Genomic DNA, 24639 nt, shown 5'->3' with positions numbered 1-24639 from the left:
CTCGTTGCAAGGCTCAACGGTTGCTGTAACCATTGACTTTGTTTTGTTGAGTGCCGAGATCTTTTCAATGGCTCCCACAGTTGACTTTTTAAGGTCTGATCACCTGAATGACGGCTGCCTGATTAAACTGCATCGGAGAACATTCTCTCCTGCATTCATAGAAGTGTGTTGTTAACAGATTTAGAAAACTGCAGCTTCATAAGCTTAGCTGTTTGTTTCTTTGCTTGAATGTTGATCTTCTCCTAAAGATTCATGTTAAAACCCTTTCAACCATCACATTTTTTTCTGCTCCCTAAATCATGAATCACATCTGACATTTGTTGACCCTCCATCAGGCATTGTGATCATCCAGTTTTCTTGTGAGGTCTCTTCAATCTATTGACCTCTAAAGTTTAGCTTAGCCTGTTGGACAATAATAGACCATCACAAGTGTCATGTATGCTTTGTTGTTTTAGACAAATAATTCACTTGTACAAGAAAGAAATGGATGCCTCAGACCACAACAAAGAAGAAGACAAACAGCTGACTCCCATCAAACCACTTTTAAACTCAAAGATGGGAATTAGTTCTGCTAATAACTTGAGAAGAAATGTTGAAAGACCAGAATCTACAGCACAACACTCAGCAAGCAAGCTTTTTGGTCACACACCTGGCAGATCAGATTCCCAAAACTTAGAACCAGAGTTGTCATCTACAAGGGATGAAGGAACATAACAGTTAAAGAAGTCTCTGTAATACACAAATCCTGGCACTCCAAAATAACCCCCTGTAACGATCCGGCATCTGTCCACAGCCATAGCTGACAGGCCAGCTAGTTCCTCGGTTTCACCCGGTACACGACAGTCCAGGGAATTTGCGAGGCAGCCTGTACTAGTTTCCCAAACATTGACTTTGTATCCGAATGGACCCCCTGCGACAACTTTGTAAGGATCCATGTGCAGAAATGTCACTCTGTTATGGTTTAGTTCCAACTCGGCCACTGGCTCTGGGTTTTCTTGATTTTTTCTGATGTCCCATAACAAGGCCCTGGAGCATGAAAACACACACATCCTTCACGCTTAACCACTAAAACGGCATAAATTGCATCACATATTCCATCCAGAAAGAAACACCAAAGAAATTAAACTTGCTATAGGAATACACAATTTGACAACCCAATTGCATGTCCCATGAATTTAAGAAAGCATGAATAGCATGCATTAAACTATGCTTTAGGTCCTTTCAACTAGAATAGACCCTTCATATTGATCAAAATGATTTTAGAAATGCATGCATACTGGAGTTCAACATATTTAGGTTTTTCAGTTGTTATATCTATGACCAATCCAGCCCATAATTGTAACTATTAAAATGAATTTTCATGACTAAGACAATCAACGTTTATGACAACCCTCTCTTTCTTGATGCTACCATCTAATTTTCTTGCCCTTCAATCCCCTTTGCAAAACCTCCAACGTGAAATGTCTATTAACTTTTTTATATGAGGAGGAAAAAAACCAAGAAGACTAGGAAATAAAAAGAGAAATAAATCCCAGCTTCACTATTTGCCTGATGCTATAGCTAGCCAAACACTCCCTACTACTGAGAAAAAAGTTCAAATATAAGTATACTTCGTTAAATAATGTAAACTTTTAAATGCATAACATAGTTTTTTAGTTGAAATCTCTACAAGAAAATATATTCATTAAATATTAGTCTTTTAGCATACATGGTTGTTTTCCTGTTATCCAATCCTTTATTGCTTCTATTTTTTTTACTTTATTACTCATATCAACTTTCTGAACTATTCAGATCTCGTTCTCACATTCCCTGCATTCACAAACTTGATGGCTGCAACCACAACACACAGACACTAAAGAGAGCAGCACAGTTTCTACTTACTTGTCTTGTCCACCAGAACATATTAGCCATTTAGAAGGCAGCATCTCAAAAGAGTACAATTTAGGACCATGAAGCGCCACAGTGAAAGCTTTTCGCATTGTTCTCAAATCGATTGCTGTAACTGATGCACCAGCAGCAACATAGCAAAGTGTATCATAACATTTCAAAGCAACAGGTGAGCCAGAAACTGATGTCATCCCAACACATGATGACAAACTAGAGGAGGATGATGATGCAGATGTGTCCCAAACTCTGACCTATAAATAGAAATGAGAAATTGTACTTCAGAACAGCTAGTCAAGACTTCTGTAATCTCACCTAGCCAAATGTTGAAACTCGAAACTATATACGTATAGAATTAGTGTAACATTGCAAGACAAATATGTTACTTTTTACTAAATAGAATCAACATACAGACCACCTAATCCTCAAAATCTAAACTAAATATAATTATATTGAACTCCCATATCTACATATAGCAACATCTCTACATAAGCCAAGTTCTCCTGAAGAATAGAAGAATTTATAGACTCGACCTATCCACACATTAAGTTGATGTTGGTCTAAATCAAGTATGCACTACCTCTTTTGTTTAACAGAAGTCAATCTCAAGATGAATGATTTGATTCCCTATGCAAAGTGATCAACCTCCAATTTATCTAAAGTTCACATTCAACAAAACTCCAGTATTACTTCTTTAATTTTTATCTCCTTAGTTACATTTATTACAGCCAACAACTTTAGCAAACAGAAGTATTCATCAAAATGAAAAAAATATTGATCGGCCAAAAAAATGAAAAAAAATATATATATGTAAATTTATAATGATATTTACATACTCTTGAATCTCTAGAGATGCTAACCAGGAGAGAGGTTCTATGCCTGCAAGACGAACATAATTTTCTATTAAAGATCATACTAGAAGTAAACCAAGTAACAACCCCAAGCATGAAAAGACAATTCTTATCTACATGAACATCAACATGTAAAAACAAACGGTAATGTATGGGTACAGAATTGCAGATGTTAGTATCTAGTTACACAAAGTACAAGATCCTGTCATTAAGTAAATATAAACCTTACAGAAAAAATGTTCTACATCAGGATATATACTATTAAATAATTTTGGGTTGTGAATACAAATGTATCCTGGACTTACTAAAACAACTACTATTATTGTTATCAAACCAATAGCAAATTTACCAGCTAAATCATCTATCAGACATTGAACAAGAAAAAAACAACTTGAGTTTATTGAATTTATTTATATCTGTATTAAGATGTTTGTCCCCATTAAAAAATATTCTGCAGTGTTTCTAATGTTGTTTCATTGCAAAATACTGAATCTCTATTCACAATATCCCAACAGTGAGAATTGAAACAATTTAGCATTCTCAATTAACTGGAGCCATATATTCCATTTCTACTAATAAAAGGTCTAAATTCCTTAGTGCAACAATCACAATAGTTAATAACTCTATTTTCTTTCAATGCCATTATAACAAAATATGTAAAAAAAAAAGAGATGTGCAAAGGATGTTCATACCTAGCAACTGTCACAAATGACAAAGGTTTCTCATGACCATGATATGTTAGTAAAGGATGTTGCTTGCCACTTGCACCAACAGACCAAAGGCGAACAGTGCAATCTTCCCCACCACTCGCAAGAACCTTAGAACCACTATTCCCAAGCAATGTATCAGCCAGGGTAGTAACTGGTCCATTATGGCCTCTAAAACAACGTTGTGATCGACCCTGCATTAAAAATATGAATGTGCAGCATAAACATATATTTTTTAATTTAGGTTTGTCCTTGGAGGAACACAACCAAATGTACTTAAAAAGTTAATAATAAGTTTACAAATGTTAATACACACAATTCATGCAGCAGGAAAATGATGAAAGAATATTGCTCTATCAATTGCAACAGTTTCAGCCTTCAGTTGTAATGGCTTACATTTGTAATTCTAGAATTTAGTAACTTACAGCACCTTCATATGTGAATGTTATTCTACTATCTGATCCTTCTTCACTGCTCAATAAAATGGTGTGTAATCAACAATTTGTTTAGTAAGGTACTTTTTCAGTATGTTACTACTAAATATAAACAAAATCTAAATCATGAGAATTGAGTAAAATATCTGATACTTATCCAAAAGTCAACGAGAGACAGGGCATTGATGAAAAGTTAAAGATGAGTAGACAAAAAAAATATCCTGGCCAAGTGTATACACCATTTCATTGCTATTTACTCATTATTCATTAAACATGAAAGCATTCAGTATCCATGTTAAATCACTGCACAGACAGGGCAGTCTTGAATAATAACCAATGACAGCAATGAATATAACTAAAGCAGTCTGCCATTCAGATATCATTCACTTTTTGTACATGGAAGTCTGGAGTATCACTATGCCATCAATGTACAGACAAGACACTCTTGAATAAAGCCTTAAAATGCAAGGGAAAAGTTGTTAATGCCATGCAGTACTAGAAAATGTAATGATCATAATTAAATTGCATTGATGATGTTACATGAAGAGCTAAAGAAAGAATATTCATGATAAGAATGAACTCCTAGCCATTCACAATCATGTTATATTGGCAAAAAGTTGCATCTGGGGGTTAATGATCACAAAGACAAACAGAGAACGACAATACAAAAGCAATTGAATGTCTCAGATGAGGTAAAGTCGGTGTCAAATGACAGAATTATAATATCCTGGAATCTTTTTCCACACAATATTTGCTAAAATGAAATGCATATAAGAGAAAAAGGAAGAAATCAGCTGACTTGGTTAAAGAAGAAATGAGCACCTACAGAATACAAAATTAACGTAAATAAGAAGAAAAGAGAGCTTCATGAGGACTTTCAGTGTTACTAGAAAACACCTTCCACCACAGACGAATTGTGCGATCAGAGCTTGAAGTGACTAAAACATTATCCTCATATTGCATAACATTTCGGAACAAGGATGTCTCTTCTATAGGAAACAATCTGCAAGCATAAAAAAAAAGGAATAACATCTCGCATACATAGACAAAGGTGTCTTCACATTTGTCTGCTTACAGGTGATTGACTAATGGCAGGCACAAGGAAGCAAACTAGCATGCAAAACCATGCAGCTAACGACGAACAATAAACAATTAATAATTTCAAGACTTCAGACAAATAAAAAGAAAAAAAAATCAAGAGGCAAGAATTTTGAGTAGAATTTCAATTGAGCAATGGAAACCGGAAGCTATAGGTGATTCAGCTAGTTTCCACTACTAAACTCACCTCATACATGTAATCCTTGCACCATGAGCTGTCCATAATTCTTGGTCTTGAATTTCAGATGAATTAACTTGAAACCTTTGTATGCTAGAACCCTGAGTAGCAAAAAAATAAATTTTAATTAATTTTAAGAAGAATTTTCACTGTGCTAAATCAGACAAAAGAGTTGAATTTGCACTAGCAAATCATGGTTCCAAAAATGTATGGCAAGGTTTAAAAATACCTGTTTGATCCTAGTTAGGGAACTGGTCAGACAAGCATGGTATACTAGGAGATACCAAACTATACTAATTGATTTTTTTTAAAAATAATATAAGAATTATATTTCGACCAATATCAGAACATATAGGCTGGTACTCATACTTGATCAGACTTGTAAGTACCGGTAGATACATATCAATCCTACTGGTATTTGAAACCCTACCTTGTGAAAGCCTCTACCCGACGTAAAGTGTTGTCAATATGCGCAGGACAGTGATAGAAAGAACCTCACAGAATTGACATCTGATCAAGATACTTAACAACTCCCACTCATTCTCCTCAGGCCTCCCTTCAGACCAGTGATGGTGCACACGAGGTCCTGAGGTGCACAAGGCAGCAAGGGAGCTGCAAATCTTCGAACTATCAAAGGCCTAAAAGCCCAAAACCAAACACCACATATTAAACTCAAATCAACAATTTGAGGTACTACAGCTGGTCTGGAACCCAGAACTTCAAATTTCAGGTCACATACCCACATAATCAAGTGAAGTTATGGGGCAATAGGCCTGAATCCTTGCTATCAATAACCATATATGCTCAAGCACAAACATATTATATTTGCAAGAACTTCATAAAATTTATATCTTTAATGTGTATGCCCCAGAAATTCTCAGGCGTACTGACATAACCCTGGTCTCCAAACCACATTTTCCATTCCCCTCGACAGCTCCCTCGATGCCACCGCCTCAATCCAGTCTACAATCCCAATAAAAAAGTGAAACCACTAACCACTTCAAAAGGTTAGTAAAAGCACTTATTATCACTTCCCCTACGTCAGCAAAAAGAAAGGACCATCTTTTTATCTTTACTTTATTGTTTGTATTTTATATCACTCACACCCACCAAAAATCACATCAATCCTAGCTATACCTGGCAAAAACGTGTGCTACCAACATCTGAGAGTGCAAACACTTACCATTTACTACAAACATATTATATTTGCAAGAACTTCATAAAATTTATATCTTTAATGTGTATGCCCCAGAAATTCTCAGGCATAGTGACATAACCCTGGCCCCAAAACCACATTTTCCATTCCCCTCGACAGCTCCCTCGATGCCACCACCTCAATCCAGTCTACAATCCCAATAAAAAAGTGAAACCACTAACCACTTCAAAAGGTTAGTAAAAGCACTTATTATCACTTTCCCTACGTCAGCAAAAAAAAGGACCATCTTTTTATCTTTACTTTATTGTTTGTCTTTTATATCACTGGCACCCACCAAAAATCACATCAATCCTAGCTATACCTGGCAAAAAGGTGTGCTACCAACATCTGAGAGTGCAAACAGTTACCATTTACTACATCAAAGAAAATAATAAATAAGCTTAAATTAAGTTGCATTAATTTGAAAAACTAAAACAACCAAGTAAATAATCCAACTTCTTTCAAATGTCTTTTCATATCCACATATCCTGCCAAATGATGATAAATCTTTCTTGGTACTTTGAAACTAAGACAAATATTAGTGTTGAAAATGAATACAGAATATCAATACATCAATGTATTACCTTACCTGTGCAAGAAGGATGGCATTTCTGTCCAGCAATATGTGGCTTGCTGGTGTGGAGTATGTGGTGTTGAAATAAATTTCTGATGGATCATCATATTTCAGTTGATGTAGTGCCATATGCCTAGCCAAATATTGTTCTCTGACTCCAGGAGCACCAGACGATACAGAAAGATGTGGCCACTGCTCCCTAAAAATATTGAATTAAACAACTTGAGATGGAAAGCCCATGCATGGCAAACAACATGAGTAACCATTCACAAGATGATCATAACCTTCTTGACAAGATGGCCACATGAAAGCATTCCATACTATCATTTGTGCACTTATTGAGGAAAAAAAGAAGAGATCAGCATTTGTGATATGCAAGAAAACCAGGCACCAGCCACATACATAAACATGCATTTCAGAAGATGCATTGACTATGGCTACAGTTTCTCAACAGATTCATGTACAAGAATAAGAAGCAAGTGATGGAAGGAGTAAATACATTAGTGTTGACAAGGTAGGATTAAAAAATGAAATGCAAATGAAATATAGGGAAGATGAAGAACTAGCACTCCAATCTTCTTTTATGAAAAATAAATTGAGGTTGTTGGAATTTCAGGAATAGGAAAAGACCATCACTTCCCCTTCTTTTTCTTGTGCTTAAAATACAAGAAAAAGTATAATTTACTCAATTTCTGGAAAGATAAGAAGTCATAGCATGGAGAGTTTTGAATATATTTTCAGTTTCCAAGATGGGAAAAAAAATGAAAAGTCATTTCTTCTTGAAAAACTAGGAAGTAGTTTTTTTCCTTTTAGTTTCTGATCAAACATATGGTGAAAAATATATATTCCAATTGAAAAGAAAAAGATTCCTGTGAAATTATCTAAGCAGCCAATCACACCTAAGCAAACTACATAGCCAAGATACCCCTATTCCTGTGAAAGCACCTCTCATATGTATATATGTATATCAGTATATGTATATGTACATGTACATATACATACATACATACATACATACATATATATATGTATGTATGTATGTATGTATATATGTATGTATGTATATATGTATGTATGTATATATGTATGTATGTATATATGTATGTATATATATATGTATGTATATATATATATATATATGTATATATATATATATATACATATATAATATCTTTAAAGAATCGTTTGAATTGCACCTTTGCAGATTTAATGTTACTTTAAGTTCCTTACTCTTTCTATCCCTTACTTTGGCAAGTCCATGTGTAAAAATATTATGCGCCTTGTTTCTTCCTAGGCCATAACTCCTGGACTATTTTAGTTAATTAGAACATTTCAAAATTCTAAAACATTACAGGTCCTAGGTTGGACATCTCTGTTTTGTTGTGATTGCCTTTTTGGACCACCACATCTTTAATAGCAAAACCATCATTCCCAAATGTATGAAATTGGAACCAATATATATACATATACTCCTGCTACATAGGATATAGGATAATGAATATGAATCAAACTTCACTTATCCTCTCTGCTTCTTTCCATTAATGATGCAAACTGGAAAAACATGATAACTGAAACTGCCTGAAACATCAAAAAAGCTTTAAATGAACTCAACCACACTGCTGCTAGACCTACTTCCACACAAACTCCGACAGCCCAACCACAATAACAGTGTTCATAATGAAAATATAAAGTGTTTTTTTTTAATGTCACTGATCTGCAGCACATGGATATTATTTTCTAGATGTCTCCTAAGCCCCAACCTTAACGCGACCAACGCTTATTAGAGAGCACTCACATGCTAATTCTTTAAATTATTAGTTGAAAAGCAGGGATAATCTTCAATGTTCCAACTTTATTTCCCTTCGCAACATCCCAGTCACCCTTATGGACTAACTAAATCACTTATGATTAGAGTTCAGGAAGATTTCTATGATACTTCCTCTTCCAACTAGACAGGGCACTATAACCTAACCATGTTTTTGTTAAAACAAAATATATTTTTGGGCTTCCTACAAAATCTCTGATCTTTCACAGTTCGAACCTCAATTTATGAGAAATAACCGAAAGAACCAATTAAATCAGATCAACGGAATGCCAAAAACCAACAAAACTACATGGCTTTCGGGATTTCACGATAATTCGGCGAAAGAATTACAAAAAGGCAAAAAGAGGAGAGAGGCGGCGGAGGTACCTGAAGAGGCGATTCCAGACGGAGTCAGAGCAGGCGACGCGGCAGAGAGGCTTGCAGGTCATGGCGAGGTTTGCAACGTCGCGGATGCCCAAAAAGCCAAAGCAGTGGGCGAGGGAGTCGGCGTCGATGTCGGCCAGGGTTCTTTGGCCGCCGTGGCCGGCCAGCTTGGGAGGCCGATCGGCCATCGCGAGAGCTCTAATCGACCGCAGCACCAAAGGCTGGTCGAGGAGGCGCCCTAAAGAGGAGAGAGAGAGAAGCAGATCGACGCCGCTCAACGGTTGGAAGTCGTATGCGTTCAGTTTCACGATTTTTAAAGAGGATGAGCGGAGGCGGTTCCAGAGCGAGGTGGGTGAGGAGGCATCGTGACTCCCGAATTCTTCAGTTCTTTTTTTTTTTTTTTTTACTTTTATTGTCATTAAAAGATATTTTTATTTTGCCATGCCTCATCAAACCATGCATGCTACATTAGAATGCTTGAGAGGCTCAAATGTCAACTATTTATCTCATTAAGAACAACCTTCAAAAATAATATAGGCGCTTAGAGAAAAGAAAATAATAAAGACGAACTTTAATAAATTACTCCCTTGTTGTTTAGAAAATCAAAATTTGTATCGCTAAAGATAAAAAGTCATTATGAATGTATGGGAGAGGAACAAAGCATGAAGCCAACAGCCGTTGATGGAGTTTGCCAAATGAATCAAGAAAATAAGCTTTTACAAACGCTTGCTACTTAATCAGGTTGATGGGCTTTCGAACCCCTTTTTATCTTTGCAACTGAAGCCCATGGTTGCTAACCCTCCATAAAACATTGCTAAAAGCCCCCACGAAGCTCACCTCTAGTATTGCTAAATCCATCACTAATGGTTTAGTTAGCATGTCCTGTTGGAATCTACATGAGAACACATTGAACGTTGAATGAATAAAAATAAATTTAAATAATATAAAAAACCTCTGGAAGAGACAATATTTCATCTTTTATTACACCTTTGCCCTCAACTCTCCAACCAACCAACCAACGGACATCACTGCAGACACACACTTTGACAAACAAGACAAAATTAAATGAGTGTCATGTTGGGCAAACAAGATAAATCATTCGCTAGTCTGGGAAAGAGTGGTAATATAAGATATTTCTATGATTAATGGATCCAAAAGAATAAAGAAAACATTCCACGGCTAGTTTGCTTTTTTTTATTCAAGAGGCAAAGCAGCTGTGCTTAGGTCATTTGAAAATTTCAAATGTTAACTAAGGCAACTTCTTGCAATAACAACCGAGAATATAAATATACAGAATTACATTTCTGAGAAATAGATGACATACTTCCCATTCCTCCACGAGCCATGGAAAGTGTACAAAAAGAGGTGTTCTCCAAAGGTAATTTCTCAATCCTTTCTCCTAAAATCATAAGAAATGAATGAATACAATGCCATCAAGTATTTCTCCATGAACATCACCTCAGCACTTGAGAGTAGTAGTTCTGTGAGTAAAAGAAAATTCACATTTTGAATCTATAACAATAAATGTTCGATTATAAGATAAAAAACATCAGATACAACAAAATTGTAAATAAAGATATGGTGCCAATGTTCATGTTAGCAAGGCAGTCCAAGCATTATTTGCCCACCCCTCATACCAAATAAATGTTTTCAACATGATAACAGAGTCAGTTCAAACCTGGACAAGCTCTTCAAATTGTCCAATGTGTCAACATCATTCTGCAAGATTGCCTCGGTTCTACGGTTGTCAAAATTTCCAGATTCTATAGCCTCTGCTATGTGCTGCAAACCCTGGAATGCAATATATTTTAATAGTTTTAAGCCATTGAATTTGGATATTTAATGCACAAAATCAATTACAGAAATGACCATGCTCTTCAACTGCTATGTTAAAGCTCTTGATTCTATAAATCAACCTATATATTTTAAAAGCCATGTCAATGGTGCAAAATGTGCAAGTCATGGAAAGATAACAAGCATAAAGAACTCAACAGAGCTTATGAACTGTAACAGAGTTATAAGTAGCTAAAAAAAGTGAAACCTTCAAACTTCTAGCCTCCCCAGATCCCAGAAAACCATGTTTTGCAGCATTCTTGGGACCATCCTGTAGTATTCAAAGAAATAATCATTAACCAGGGAACAGAAAGATTTTGCTAAAACTTGCAGATGACAATGCGGAAAGAATTTGTGGCAAAGTGAAAAAAAATGAAAATAAGTTAATAATGGAATGACCTGACATGGATGGAGAGACAAAGATGAATGAAGAGAAAGCAAAATGATTAGCCTGTTATTACATGCTGTGAATGATAGATGAATCTATCAATTAAAGCTAACCAAAGGCTAGAGTTAAAACATGATCAGTACTAAGGATGGCCAGGATTGCAAATTACCTCCATTCACCTAAACATAGTAATTTTCTCCAGTTACCTTCAGTTAAAACATTCTGTTTCCACTGAAGCATGGAAACTGCAGACCAACATCAACATATTTTTCAGAGAGGCCGCAATAACCATCAATTCAGAGTTAAACATGATATTTATCGTCCTTTTACGGTTTTACCTATCTCTTAAAAAAAGAGAAAAAACTTTCTCCTATCTATTCTTTCCTTTTTCTTCAGCTTTTGAGTGGAGGAAAGGTCTTTAGAATTGAGAAAGATTGGAGATTTACTAGGAAGTATAAAGAAAGATTTTGTTTTTACATGGGGGAATCATTGGGTCACTGACGGTCAGACTTCTATATCACTCCAGGTCACGACGTTTTTTTCTTATTAGTCTGTTCTGTTCTACTTTCTTCCTTAGTTCTGCATCCCTTCTGTACCTAGTTCATTTTCGTTCTTTAATCTGATTCAATCGTTGAGCATAACAAAAGGCCTCTTTAATCAGATCTAATCAGATTAGTCTGTTCTGTTCTGCTTTCTACTAATCAGATCTTATGTAGTTTGCTTGTGGGACTTCCAAATGCAGCTTCTAGATCAACAAGACTGTATCAACAAGTCATAGAGCCAAGAGGTGGTTGCTTTGTACATTATATTGCAAATTTGGACCCAGTACCCACAGTTGGCTTCTCTTTGCCCCTGGCTGCCCATGAGAAGAGGGCCATACTTTTCTACCAATAACAATATGGACATTAGCCACCTGCGGACCCTTGGATAGCAATGTGATAGCCATCTTCGGACCTATCTTGACCAGGAGATGACGTGGACAGACAATGAGAGTTTACTTCAAGAACTAAAAGGCCAACTGGACTCCTGCATCAACAAGGAGAGGATTTTTTCATATTTACAGCAAGAATACAGCACATAGCATCAACTTGAAAGGCTTTGGATAATCCCAAGGACATGGAGGATCAACTAAGTCTGGTACCCTTCTTCTAACCAAAGTTGAAACATAGGAGAAGAGGTGGCAGCCTCAGTCCAGCTTGTAATAGATGCCAGACAAGCGATGCTTGGCAGCCCAGCCCTTATGGATTCTTGAGCACCCCAACTCCCTCAAATGTGAGATATGATTGGTAGAAAGGAGAAGGGCAGCTTGGGAATCTGAGGATATTCTTGACTACCAAGTATTACAAGTAGAATTGGAACTTCCATAGTCTAACCAATAACCAGGATCAAAAGAGTGTCGATGCTCAAGTTTCTTTCTCTTTAATAAGCGGTTAGTTTTGATATGTAATACCTATGTAAATATGTATATATTAAGATATACATCCATATATAATTATTAATGTCTAAATGATGAACTGAAAGGAACTAGGAACAATTTATATGTAAAAGAAGAAAAAATTTACTTTGTCTGCATATGCTGAGTATAGAGAGAGATAAATGACATGAGGAAAAGATATCAGAACTAAGAAATAGTAGCTGGAAAAGTATCCAAGTCTTACCAACAGATAATCAGGCATTTTGCCGCCCTTGCCCCCAACAAACTGGCAGAGGTACATCACACCAGCACATGCAAAATTCTGTAATCACCATATGTCAGTATTAATAGAGAAACAGACAAAAATGAAGATGGGTTAAAGGCTTAAACTGTATGCAGTTAGTAATTGTGAAAGATGAATACAAAAAAAATCACTAATTGTCAGTATGGCATAATATATATTGACATAGTTAAGTTTCTAATTGAATAGAAATAGAGTGTTAATGTTTCTGATTGAATAGGATTAGGAAGAAAAGATCCCTAAAGCATGAAACCAAGTAAAAGTACCAAAGATCGGAAAGGCTCCAAATCTTTCTACTAAAATTACCTCATATGTCACAAACACTGGATAAGAATAATAATAACTCAATTCTTGAGTAATAAATCATGTTAATTTTGCCCAGATTTAGACCACAAATGAGTAAAGCAAAGCATATTTTTCTGGTATTAGTAGCCTACATCATGAAAAGCTTTTGAACTGGGAAATGAAGTGCAACAATTTCTATCAAGACACTCATGAGAATGCAAAATTTTCTTCAATAATGTCTCTGCATAGGACCCACATGTAACAGAGCCGCAATGGATAGCAATTTGATTTCTATGGAATATGGGGGCAATTAAATACCTTCAAGTTGGACAAATTCACTGAAAGTGAACATAACTAGAAGTTCACAATTATTCAAAACAATTTTTAGAAATAAGCATTTTTAGAAAATGGTTATAAATAAATGATGCTTGTTCTTTTTGCTTGATTCAATCCTTTCAAAATATGACAATTTGCTGTTTAAATGGTTGTCATCATGCAGCCAGCACTTCTGACAAATGCAATGAAACAAACTGGGAGATCTGACTCAATAAGTTTCTAAAAGGACCTCATACAAAAAAGAGATGATTCATGTGGTTTTGCCACATAAATGGATTAAAATTGACACAAATTTACAATCCACGTACATTACATCTTAAATGAAATAACTTTCTTAAACCTCATGTTAAAAGAAATACACCAAAGTGATCCATGTATGTCTCAAGTAAATCCAAATGAAATTACTGCATTGTAAATCTTTACCAGTATTTGTATTGTAAAGTGTCTTCCATCTCTAAACATCGGTCGAGATTACATCAGACTTAAAAAGTTCTTGTATCTTTTTAATGAATACTAAAGGAGTTTTCTTTAACATAGATTATTTATCACCCAATTATGTTTTAGCCAACATATGCAATTGAGATATCCCAAAAGAGACCTATTTATTGTCAGAAAAATGTCCCACTAAATTAAGTTCTACTAAGCAGCAACAATAGACAGGACTAAACACAAAATTACCAGAAACATATCATGTTGTGAACTCACATACAGGAGATCATCAATTCTATGTATACATTGTGGAAATATGATATGACCAGTGACCAGCAGTTTCATTCATGCTTGAAATATCATGTCAAGCCTCTATCTGATCAAAATGCAAGATAAATCCAAATATCCTTTTCACTAAAATTTATCATCAACTCAATGAATTGCTAATATTCTCACATATGAAATATTAAATATGTGTATCACTATCTAATTCAGTCACCTGCTTGTCCTCAATTGCACTCATCTTCCCATCCTGTACCCAAAAAAAGGCAGAATCATTAGACTAAAAATTGCACAACTCGAGTTAGTAAATGCAATAAAAAATGACAAAGATGCTCACCAAGCCCCAAACCAGTTGTTGGAGAGCAGTCAATTCTAAGCCAATATCATCAAGTTTTCCACGAGCATCAATTACCTAATTTCCAAAACAAGAAAATATTTAGAGGCCATCTAAACGCTCTGCACCTTTGTTAAAATCACATGTTACAATAAATATTTTTTCTGGTCCTGATGCATCGATAGCAGCCTTTATTACACCAATTTAGAAGACTTTCAAGAACTTATTAACTAATGAACTGATAATAATAGTATAATACCCCATGCACAAACAATTTTTTCTAAAATTCAAGACTAATCCAAAAGACTAAATAAGACATTCAAGCTTCCTCTTTTTATGTCAATAGAATCAACAAGCAAACAGTAATAGTAAACAACAACATACCTCCTTCTTTATTTCTCCAGAGATCTCTTTTTGTTCATCCAATTTTCCATCCAAGTTCTCAATTCGTTGTGTTAGGTGCCTCTTAGCTTGCTGTCAAGAAAGAAAACAAAAATTCTGTTCATGTCCAAGTTTTTTGAAGTGCATATAACAGTGATGCTGTGCTACTAAACAGCTAAAAGTTCCTGCCTACTATGTGTATAAAAGAATTGTCATTTAATAAGCATTTGAGATAACCAGTACTCCAATAACGACTATCATCTATTGACTTTTTATGTTAGAAAAAGCCAAAGAAAAGGCTGAGGATGATTAAATATAGGCAACTAAGAAGATAACACACAGGTCCAGAGAGGTAAAAGCTTCATGTTAAAATAACTAGGAGTTTGTGCATCTGTAGAACTTAGAAGATAAATGAGTTGCTCTAAATATAACCTTCTGAAATAGGTCTTCTATCTTCCACAGTAGGCCATGCAGATTTGTTGGTGCACATGTACATGAAAGAGTTACCTTTTTGTAAAGGAGAACAATATTGAACACCATATCAATGAGATCTTATGCCTCAAAACTAGAGAACCACCAATTAGAACCACCAGTTCTCTTCTACCAAGCCTATAGTAGTATTCCAGGGCTCAGCTAGATGTTTAGGCTATTTAGATTGAAATTGTCTTATATTTTAGTCATCTCTAAGCATACACATATGCATGCATTCAAGCATGCACAATGAAGCAACCCAAGAATCTGGCATATAGACTGAATAAATGTCATGAAATCAACGGAAGGAAAGAATCCAAGATCCTAATGCACCACAAATAAGGAAAATGTTTGCTAACAAACTAGTACCTTAGTATCCCCCATCTTGATCATGGTATAGAAGTAAAAGTATATATATAGAAACTATCTAAATAAGACGATAAAAGGATCAGTACTTCATATCTAGTCTCCTTTAGTAATATTTTCTTTTTTTCTTAGGAAAAAGAAAAGGTCAGTACATTTTTTTCGCTATTTAGGATTAATTCAAATTGAGCAAAGATATGCAATCACTATAATTTGGATGAGAAAAATATAAAAGGGGAATGTACTGATTATAAATCTAATACTTACAGCAAGAGCAGAAGAAACATTCTCCAGATGTTTTGTCATGCTTGCAACTGCATTAGCCATGTTACTTTTTGTAACATACATAAGATCAGAAAAGGAGATGCCCTGGAAAATAAACAGGCATATCCTCAAACATGTCATCGTCAAAATAAACAAGAATTAATTAAACACACACTAAGAGGAAGAACATACTAAGAAACAGGCATAAACTTGTCAGCATACTTATACAAGGAATAATTAAAGATTACATTAATCAAGAATAGATGATATCCTCAAACATGTATAAACTAGTAAAATATAATTAGAATGTCATACTTTCCACCACATGTAACCATATCCTAATGCGCCAAGGGTTGCAGCTGGAATTACAAGAGATGACATGTTTCCTGTTAGAGGTAGAAGATGTTGGATCAGTCAAAACCATCCTAACACAAAGCTGACAACTATCTTTTGTATGTATTGTCAGATTGTTGAGCACAAAAGATTACACAAGAATATCAATTGCAAGCAAAGAGAATGTTAGACTGCCCAAAATCTGTAAATTTCAGTTGATAAATGTCAATCCATTTATGGATTGCTTATCAACTCCATGAGAGTATGAAGTTTTTTTATTTCTAAACAACATCCTATCCGAAACAACTTTCTTGCAGCACCAAAAAATTATCAGTGACAAAAAAGAGGAAGTTAGTGAGATGGAGGCTGGAGGGAACATATTTCTGGTAGACTTTTTACTTTAAACTATCAAATGCAGCTTTAAATTGCGCTTGAAATATATACTATTTAAAAATACCTGCTGAACCAGAATTTCCATTCAGGACAGTTATTGGGCGCACTGAAGCAAGTTGTCGGACCTCCATGCCTAACTGACGCACCTGAATGTCATGAAACACCACCTTATTGCCATGTGACATTATCAGCAAAGATACAAGAGTCGAGGATATGAACTCCAAAAGTACCGTACTAAGAGGGCATTTTTTTTCTCCATGTATGAATGGCATTGCTTAGAATTGATCTAAAAGTCTCCCAACAGTAAATTATTTTTGTCAAATGACAAGAATAATGAGAGCTACAAAGTGAGAGGAGAGAACTCAATATACAAAAGAAAAAAGTGAAAATTCTTGAATGATCAACAGAAATTCAAGCAGTGCACATCCTTTTCATAAAAAAAAAATTCTACATATAATAACCACTAATTTCACAAGCACCGTCTAAAATCATAAAATCGAAGGTTGACAAATTGATAAAATGATATATAATCAGTAACCAAGAAGCAGAAATTTCTATTTCAGCCACGGATGCATTTACCTACAGCCAATTTAACTAGGACATAGAGTTTACACTAACAAGCAAAAATCCAGTACCTGCGAAGCAAGTGCGTCACCGTGCTCCCGATCAACACCTGCTTTCTCTGCAGATTGCTCCAACCCCTTGACCATTTGCTGCTCACCAATTGAACAAAACGATCTCAGGATCTCAAATCTATCAATTAAAAGTCAAATATCTTCCAGCTCACACAAATCAGGTGCGTTTCCTATCGAATTCTATTTCAGGAAAATCACAACAAGCACGAGATCAAATAAGAGTCAAACCTGAAGATCGGATAGGATATCAGACAGCATGCCGTTACGCAGCAAGACCGAGCCAGTATACCCTAGGAATCCAAAACAATTCAATCAAATCGGTCAACACAAGAATCGAGAAACGCCCAAGATCGGAGTGGAAGAAGGAATCACCTGCTCCGGCCCAGAGCAGGACCCTGCAGAGTCCCATCCCCACATGCAGCGTCATCGATCTCTCCCTGGAGCTCCTCCTTCCGCTTCTTTCGACCCCTAACAAAGGCACAACAGTAACGACGAAAGAGAGGGGAGTTGAGGAGAGAACAAATCGGAGTCTGCGCAGGGAACTCGAGATATCCGTCTCATTATATTGACGCAACCGAACTTTACGAGTCATTGTAACGGTTATAACGGGTCGTGTTATTGTGATTATGTCTAGAATATAACGGAAAAGTTGGTCGTTCTTTGTCCAAAATGACGCTGTGAACGTTACAACACCCGTTGTTTTTGGTCGGGCCCAATTCGATCGACCCGGCCCATGAGGTTTGCCTGGCTATTTAGTTGCGTTTCCGTAACCCAACCGCGCCACCGGTCATTCTCGATCGAACTCAAGAACCCAGAATGGAGTTCGCGATGGCTGAATCATGGCGATTCCGGCCGGGGCAAGGCCACCTCTGCCCCGTCTGTTCGATCCCTTACATCCCTTTTCTTAGGGTTCTTTCTGCCCCATGCCGCCGCTGCGATTGACTTCGGCCCAGCGCTGTAAGGTCCTAACTTCCTGGAGTTGACTACATCTTCTGCCGGTGAGCTTTCTTGAAGACAATATCATATACAAAATCACTAGTCGATCTAAGAGTCATTAACTATCTTATTGTTATTTCTAATAAAATATTTGTTGCCGTTTCTCTGTTTTCCATTAGCTCACCTAATCAGTGGATTCATAGGTTATGGACATATTGTGCTTGTTTTATCCTCGTGTAATTTAATGTTGCTATAGATTCTTTATTTGTAATCACCGGAGATATTTCTCCTTTTTCCAAAAACTGCAAATTTTCATAAATAGGGTTTGCCATTTTTTTTTCAAAAAGTACATTTATTTATTGAACAAATGCATGGGTACAAAAGTCACCCCAAAGAGATTAAAAGGAAGATAAAGAACAGAGGGCCACTCCCCTCTCCAAAAGACAGAAGTGCATTCTTGCATGATTTGCTAGCCAATTGGCAACTTGATTGCCTTCGCGGTAGACATGTGTGATCAAGAAGGAATCGAACTGCTTGAGAAGTGATATAATTTCATTGATTATGGTAAGGATCCGCCATGATCATGTAGCCATATTTGATATTATATGTCTCCTGGTCCGTGATTCAAATTTAGGAAACAATTAAATTTGCTTCATTTTTGTATGAACTAACGTGATTAGGCAAGAGACTAAGAGGATTCTAATTATGGTTTTTACCAAATTAGAGTTAACATTTTCCCTAATTATAACCTAAAATAAGAAAATAACTAAAATATATTCCCTAAAGTGGGGGGAGGCAAGTTAGGATTTTAATTAATTAATTAATTAATAGTATGAAAATTCAATTTGCATATGTCAACCTCAAGATTCCTTATGCTTTTTTCTGCATTTGCTTTCTTTTTCTTCGCCTCAAGTAGATGTTGCCATGTGGCAACTTATGACATGCACAATTTCTCTTGACTAATATAATTTATTCAATTAACATATAAACTAAATTGTTCTTGCATCATATGTTTTTTGCTAACCAAGAACTAATCTTAAGCTCAAATTATTAAAGTTTGAATCGCCCATGATGATGGAACATCTGGCTAGACCATACCAAATATACTATAGGACAAGTAATTGAGGTATTTTTTTTATAATAGGCGAATGACAATAACTTAAAAGATAACAATAAAAAAAATAAAAAATTCCCAAACTTGCTCTCGCTCAACTAGCGATCTCCTAGGATGAAGGTCTCACACCTCTGCACGTGGATGATAGAATCGTACCATCAGAAATATAACTATGGTCTCTCACCACTCACATACGACATTGGATAATAACTCAATTTATTGATCGATTCTGATGATCTCCGTTATAATGTTCTAGTCCTTTTTTTATAGGCTAAGTACAAAAAGAAAAAAAATGTGAAAATATGATAAATTACAATTGCAAATCAAATACACATTCTATCCCTTCCTTTGAAAATTATAATATTCCTGGCTCGATTTGAAGGATAATTTTTTTTATTATATTATCGATGGATAGATAGAGGTGAATCTTTAAGACATTCAATCAAAATTAAGATCTTCAATCAATAACGAACTTGATCTCTTTCGTTTTTCTTATTTGTTTCCTTTTTCTTCGTCTTGAGTAGAAGTTGCCATGTGGCAATTTATGACATATGCAAAATTTCTGCAAACTAATAAAATTTATCCAAATAACATATAGCCCAATTGTTTCTACATCACATTTTGAGTTGTATTCTACTTTGTTGTGAACTTAGTTACATATTATGTAATATATTATTTTCTTGTGAGGATCATGCAGATGTATGTTTTATTTGGAACCTCTGGAAACCACATAGCAGCTGTTGACAGTATTATTTTCTTTTTCAGGTCAACAACGGTGGATTTTCAGTTGGTACTATGAAAGGCTAAGCTCCTTCACCACTGGTCCAGGATTAGGTTACAATTTGGTAAATTATGTTTGTTTTGACTTACCATCCTCTTTTGTTTTTTCTCAACTGGAAGTATGTGATACTTGGGCATTCAGATGCTTAACACTTTTGTTTGTTGTACAAGAAATTTTTTCCGTGCATATGAATAGTGTCATCTCCACCCATAGGGTTTAGATTTTTTTTCAGCTTTTTCTTTTTTGTCAAGTGTATGCTGCAAATTGCACTATGGCAATCACATGTAATATGACCGTTTGCCTTCTTCCCTGAACATGATGTCATCCAACCCACCAGAAAAGTTGATGGAACTAACCAAATCTTCTGTCTGTGGAGAAAAGGAAAACATAATTGGTATCAAATTGTTTTTTCATTGGCTAGCTAGGTTATTGGGCCTGCTTTCATTTTGATTCTCAATGTTCTTTTTTTTTTTCTTTTTTTTGGCACTAGCACACGATTGGTTGACAAGATGAAGAGTGATATTTTTGTTAAATAATTTTTGTCAGAGATTTATACTAATGGAAATTAGATTTGACTCATTTAACTAGAAACATGGGTGAAAATTTCTGTATCTCCTGTTTCTGGTTTCATCATTGACCCTATTTTTTGCTTATCTGCTGGTTGGCTGCATTCCTGACTTCTTTTTTAAAGTAAGGCTGCCTTCATCCATTGCTTTTGTATGAAAGTTTGCAGACAGCTTTTGCTAGAATGGGGCTATTACTGAGGTTAAATCCTTGTCTTTAATGAGAATTTGATTGATAGAAAATTGTGTTCTTGCAGGCCTCTAACCCATAAATCAAAAGCTAGCTTGCAGCAGAGATACTTTTAACAAAAGGTGGCCGTGCACCGTGGAGGGTTCTTAAATATTGAAGATGACAAGCGCATTCCTGGTGTTCTGCTAATGTATAACAGAGTGCCACCCTTTCTTTTTCTCCAAGCTCCGATGCTGGCATCAGGTTTGGCTGCTGGTCAGAAGGCCTCTGCAGATAAAGACAATTGCTCAAATCCTGGCAAGAAACATCAACCTACTGATTTGGATACTACCTAAACTTGAGCAAGTCCATCTCTGCTTTCACTACAAGCAACTCATCCCAATTATCCTTGTACGAAGCAAATCTGGTATTCTTGCTTTTTGTTCAGAAGATTATTGCTGCTGCAAGCTCTCAACAGCTCATTGTAGTTTGAGTTTACAGCAGGAAGGAAAAGGAGACTGATGCTGCTGACCCACAAATAATTACTTGAGTGCTCAAGATCATTAGGTTGTCAAGAACACCATTCTTGCACTTACGGCATCTGATTTGCTCCTGCAACAGCATCTGACTTTGTTTACAGGGGCATTTATCCAATTCTGCAATAACTCATTGCTTGTGGAGATCCGTGACAATTAACTTTTGTTTTGATGTAATCTTCCTAAAAGGTTGCTTCGCCGGCTCTTTCTTCTTGGGCTCGTGTGGTTCTGTGCTATTTCTTGTGCATCCTCCAGTATAATGTAACATATGAAAGGAAGTGAGCTCATGTAGGAACTCCACACATGTCGGCTCCACCCAAAGCATGTGAATGGTAATGAGCTCGTGTGGGCTTCGTTTTCAGGGTGGCAGTGATAAGTTGCAGAGGCCTCGGCTTGCGTGCACAAGTAGCCAAAAGCGTCGGCTTCGCCGGTGCTGCTGCCGCTTCTCAGGTTTCACTGTGCTTGGTTTCTCGCCCAAAAGCCTGTACGTTTTGTTTCGGTATGAGACAATTCTGCTCCTTACGTACTTTAAAGGTGACAAAAGCTTATCCGGAATAGGGTTGATTTCGATGATTTTGGCAGAATGTGGAATTCCAATTAGTTTTTGTCTCATCTATTTTGATGTGTCATGGCTTTGTATGTTGCATCTCAGGTGAATTGTTACATGAATCCTTACAGTGTAGTATGACTTGAAAGACTTACTGAACATGAAGAGAGATCTTCCACATGAGAGACAACAAAAGAAAAGAAGACGCAATACTATGATTTTAAGCCTCATCCACTAGCTATTGCCAACTCTATTAGATTATACTTGACACATGTGATGTCCTTCAAAACATGTTACAAGGGATGGTGATGAATTAATTATGCCATTTAGGTGAGGACAGATTGTGAAGTAAAGAAACAGGGGAGTGCTCCACAGCTGGGGGAAAGGAATGCCAAGAATTACATATGTACAGCTACAAGACACAGGGGAAAGCCATGGCATTCGCATAGAAGGTGAAGAGGTAGGTGTCGGCCAGCTCAAAAACTATCTCCAGCTCCTATGGATTCAGGGATCATTCCTTCATCAGCTTCTTGTCTTTCTGCAGCGTTCTAGACAGGTAAATGATGATGGACTCACCATCATCATGCCTTGCGTGCTCTTTCTCCAGATGTCATGCAATAATTCTCCAAAATGAGTCAGCTATCATCTCTGGCCAAGTAGCCACTTCTCGATGATGAATGCAGTTGGACATTCCCACATCAACTTGTCTTGCTTTGGGTTTATCTTTTGATTGAAGATTCCATGAGTGACTTGAAAGAATGCAATACCTTCTCACAAGCACTTCCAAGGCAGCAATGCATATATTGGTGGTATCTGCTGGACCAATGAAGCAATGGCAGATACTCATGTTTGGATTGCCTCAAACTAATTTGACAATGATCTGATGACCGGGTCAAGAAAGATCGGAGAGAGCTTTTCTATGTTGCACTGGCTTTCATGCATGCCCGTGATATTTTTAGGCAATTAAAACTATTGTTCTCTTCTTGTGGTTTTAAAGGAAAACAAAAGAAGAAGAGAAAGAAGCTTTTGTTGCATTGGTTTCATACGAGAGGTGAGGAGTACCCAAGTCTTCTACGTCATTGTCGTTCTTCTTTTTATCTGGGCAGGAGTGTAACTGAGGATTCAATCCATCTTATTGATGTTTCGTGTCCGTCGATGTAAATGCACCAATTAGAGAAAAAAAAAAAAATCTAAACTCGACTTTCAGTCTTATCAATTAGAGAAAACAATTAATAATAGTTGTTTATTAATACACTTCCAAATAAATTTTATTTTACTCTTATTAATAGAAAAAATATTTATCCGACATATAACCCAGCCACTTAGCATTAACTAAGAATAAAATGTCAAAAAAATATTTTGGACCAATTATTAAAAACCTACCGTATCATAGTGATTGAGATGGAACATTGTTTACTCATATCTAAATTATCAATGCGCTAGTTAAGAGGGTTATGATCGATATAGATAACTCTGTAGATATATGTAATTTATAATGTCTTCCAGAAGTTATGGTTGACTATTAAGGACCTTACCCTTGTCTTCTTCTTTGACCCGTTTACTAGCAATTCCATCTTCCCCTTTGACATTGTCAACTTGTATGTGATGTTTGGCTCATAGCCTTATGTAAGATAGTATCGACAAAGTTCATGATAATCAATACTCTCTTGGAATATAATATAATCATTGGTCAATCCATATTGAACAAGCTTTAGTTATGTGATTTAAATTTATTACATGTGAATGAAGTTCCCAACGAAATCAGGGTCATGAATCGAAAGACCGATCCGAAAGAGTCTTCCTAATTAGGTCTAACACTTATCAACCCAATCAATACAACGAGATTAGGACATTCGGTCAATAACTAAGTTAGTCAAGTATTCACCAAATATAAAATATCAAGAAAATATTCTTTTACATTAGAAAATATTCTCTCTACGTGGACCAATTATAAAAAGCTCAGTAATTGAGATCACATGTTGTTTATCTATCTCTTTCCACTCTGATTCCATTAGCATTAAAGTTGGAAACCTATCTGACCTTAGTCTGTTTGCACAATATCAAACATCCAAGATCACTTTGATCGCACTTGAAATTTTTTTTATACATGTGGATCCAAATCAAATCGAGTTAATTTATGGTAACATAATGGTAGTTCATGATCCTTTATCCCATTGACATTAATTTAGAGATTTAAACGAAAAGAAATAACTCTGCTTCACAAATATTTATTGTCATATTTCTTGTAATATCTAACATAAAAAAAATCTGAACTTTTTGTATACATGATCTGGCTTTGTAGAAATATATATTTTTCAAGATATTTTTCATTATATTCTCTGATGAAAATTATATTTTTTTTCCAAAATGTTTTTAGTGGTAGTCTTTGCGCAGGAAATATTTTTCATTTGCTTAGGAAAAGAAAGCTTTTCCGATTATCAC

The 24639-nt window shown here is 35.9% G+C and overlaps 2 protein-coding genes and 1 long non-coding RNA gene across 4 annotated transcripts; 1 reads left to right on the top strand and 2 right to left on the bottom strand.

The window, feature by feature from the left end:
* Nucleotides 1-523: 523 nt before the first annotated feature.
* LOC103969382 (uncharacterized) lies at nt 524-9412 on the bottom strand. Its single transcript, XM_009382889.3, has 8 exons — nt 9113-9412; nt 6937-7120; nt 5162-5253; nt 4774-4879; nt 3428-3636; nt 2721-2763; nt 1882-2138; nt 524-1026 (listed from the first exon to the last, which is right to left on the bottom strand). The coding sequence occupies exons 1-8, from the start codon at nt 9295-9297 to the stop codon at nt 642-644; spliced, it is 1461 nt and encodes a 486-aa protein (XP_009381164.2). The 5' UTR covers nt 9298-9412; the 3' UTR covers nt 524-641.
* Nucleotides 9413-10269: 857 nt separating this feature from the next.
* Nucleotides 10270-18095, bottom strand: LOC135596262 (uncharacterized). The gene is made up of 13 exons (XM_065088318.1): nt 17924-18095; nt 17780-17841; nt 17552-17629; nt 16981-17062; nt 16506-16576; nt 16194-16295; nt 15096-15185; nt 14715-14789; nt 14595-14627; nt 12989-13066; nt 11151-11213; nt 10788-10900; nt 10270-10590 (listed from the first exon to the last, which is right to left on the bottom strand). Exons 1-13 carry the CDS (start codon nt 17976-17978, stop codon nt 10569-10571), a joined length of 924 nt encoding a protein of 307 aa, XP_064944390.1. The 5' UTR covers nt 17979-18095; the 3' UTR covers nt 10270-10568.
* Nucleotides 18096-18316: 221 nt separating this feature from the next.
* LOC103969380 (uncharacterized) lies at nt 18317-23231 on the top strand. Of its 2 annotated transcripts, XR_670584.3 has the most exons (5): nt 18317-18549; nt 20367-20446; nt 21203-22149; nt 22303-22657; nt 22742-23231. It is a non-coding gene; the product is annotated as an uncharacterized LOC103969380 (long non-coding RNA). The 2 variants fall into 2 exon arrangements; XR_010480886.1 differs by having other exon boundaries at nt 21203-22657.
* Nucleotides 23232-24639: the final 1408 nt, after the last annotated feature.

This window comes from Musa acuminata, chromosome BXJ1-10 (assembly GCF_036884655.1).
Source record: "Musa acuminata AAA Group cultivar baxijiao chromosome BXJ1-10, Cavendish_Baxijiao_AAA, whole genome shotgun sequence".
Lineage (NCBI taxonomy): Eukaryota > Viridiplantae > Streptophyta > Magnoliopsida > Zingiberales > Musaceae > Musa > Musa acuminata.
Note: the sequence above shows the minus strand (reverse complement) of the source record. Positions and strands in the feature narration are given on the sequence as shown.